This window comes from Chaetura pelagica, unplaced genomic scaffold (assembly GCF_000747805.2).
Source record: "Chaetura pelagica isolate M959 unplaced genomic scaffold, ChaPel_1.0 scaffold433, whole genome shotgun sequence".
NCBI classification, from domain to species: domain Eukaryota; kingdom Metazoa; phylum Chordata; class Aves; order Apodiformes; family Apodidae; genus Chaetura; species Chaetura pelagica.
This window is the reverse complement of record NW_009952574.1, coordinates 2,202,133-2,204,244: the sequence shown is the minus strand read 5'-3', so window position 1 is coordinate 2,204,244 and position 2,112 is coordinate 2,202,133. Positions and strand designations below refer to the sequence as shown.

General features: G+C 35.9%; 1 protein-coding gene across 1 annotated transcript in view; it reads left to right on the top strand.

Moving 5' to 3' along the window:
* The window catches only part of OMA1 (OMA1 zinc metallopeptidase), a 17,598-nt gene that overhangs the window by 6,752 nt on the left and 8,734 nt on the right, over positions 1-2,112 (top strand). The window contains exon 6 of the mRNA XM_009993574.1: positions 1,907-1,981. Within this exon, the coding sequence (XP_009991876.1) occupies positions 1,907-1,981 (75 nt within the window). The remainder of the gene's footprint in view (positions 1-1,906; positions 1,982-2,112) is intronic.

Below are 2,112 nucleotides of genomic sequence, written 5' to 3'. Positions count from 1 at the left end.
GGGTAGGTCCTGAGCCACCAATTGCAGTAGTGTTGTGTTTCTTTTTAGAAATACAGCCATATTTTTGTGGGCAGTATTGAAATAGACGTAGAGGCAAACAGTAATAGCCTAGTGCTTAACTGTAAATGCAAATAAAACTGTTTAAGGAGTAAGGGTTTAAATGCTCATCTTCTTATTACCATCTTCTTGCTGTTACAGATCTCTTTCTAGATGGTCTGTTAAGATGTGAATTCAGAACATTAATTTCTGAGTTCTTAAAACTTCTACACAACTTTTTTTGAGATGGATGCTACCCCTTCTTATTTAAAATTGTTGTAAATTTCCCAGAGAATAAAACCACAAGTGCTTGTAACTGAAGAAATACAAAACTGTGTTTGTGCAAGCCTCTGTTCCAGCTAGTGCTTTGGGTAGTCCTGTTTCCTGCTGTCAGTTTCATTTCCCTATCTGAGAAATGTTTAGTAACTAAACAAATAATTTATCTGTCTAACTGGGAAATGGTGCTTCAGGAATATGTGACAGGGGAGTCAGGGATGTAGAATGCCAGATTGGAAGGGACCTCAAGGATTATCATCAAGGATATCTTTGTCATTCAGTGAATATATGACTCAGAGCACTTTTCAAAGTAATAGAAATATATATTCCACTTCAAAGAATGACTTTATCCTTAGAGGATAATAAAAATAAATTTATAATTGCAGTGTTTAAAGTCTGTAAGGAAACAAAGAATTTAGAAAGTGACCTCCTCTATGCGTAGTTAAAAAGGGGTGTATTTGGCTTGAAAAAAAAAAAAAAGTAAAGGATCAGCTTTTGATTGGATTTTATTTTTGACCTAGTAAAAAAAAAATTATTAGCACTACTTTAGAAAAGAAAAAAATACAGATATCTTCCTGTGTACTCAAGGGATTGGACCACTTTTTTTTGGTGCCCTTCATTTCTGTTGTTTTTCTCCCCTTCTCTGGAATGTATGGGGAAGACACGCTTCTCTAACAAAAAGAAAAAAAAAAGGAAAAAAACAAGCTGGTAAAACGTCCTTTCTCTTCACTAATCTTGCACATCCCCATTCTTCAGATGATATTTCCTAATTGATACCCAGGCCTGAACGTTGGGACATGTTCCTTACCTCTGCACGATCAGTCTGTCTTTGCAAGTCCTGATCCACGTTTCCTGTAACCTGATACACTCGAGGGCAAGGCTGCCCAAATCGGTGTGAATTACGTATGCCAGAAGACCCCGAGTTCTCTGACTAAACAGCCATTTGAAAAAACTGCCGCTTTCTCTTAGCGTGTATTAATACAATGTCATACCCTAGAAAAAAGAGAGGAGTTGACCAGTCTTGTGTCTGCTAGCTTAATTTCTCACGAACAATTTGCAGCTTTTGTTGGAGATCATCGTGTCAAAAGGGAGTGATTTCTGTAGGAAAATGTTTATGGTTACATTCCACTTAGTGAGCTGTTTACCATACCAAATAGACTATAGCAGCTTTAAAACAGTTAAAACTTTAAGAGAGACACTGGAATTTTTTACATACAGTAAAAATTTTTAAAGCCAATTTTTTACATACTTACAAAAACCTTAATGCCAATGCAAGTAAAGTGAAACAATTCTTTGAAGTTGGCATTGACCCCTTGGTTGCTGCAAAATGCTGTGATACTGGCTGATGAGAGGGCTCATGAAAATATGTATCATTTGAATTAATTTCCACTGAATACAGGATCAGTGGCTTACATATAATGGAATTAAAGATTATATTAAGATAATTAATACTGATCACATGCAATATCACTGTGGTTGCTAAAACTTCTTATGATTGATAACCTTCTTATGAGAAGGTTAAACAATAACTACAATGCTCTAGCTTTATACACATTTAAATCAAGAAATCAAGCTTTGATGTTTTTCTTTGCAGTTTATGTTTGATAGACCTTACAGCAGAACATTGGAGGCTGAAGCTGATAAAGTGGGACTTCAGTTTGCAGCAAAGGTAACTAGAACTGGTTTGTTTTATTAGCAATTTACCTGGCATTTTCCAGTTTCTGCTACAGAGGGAGTTTCAGACCTCATACAGAGGTAAACTGTGTGTGGGAGGGTTCCCAACTTTTTGAAGATGTATAT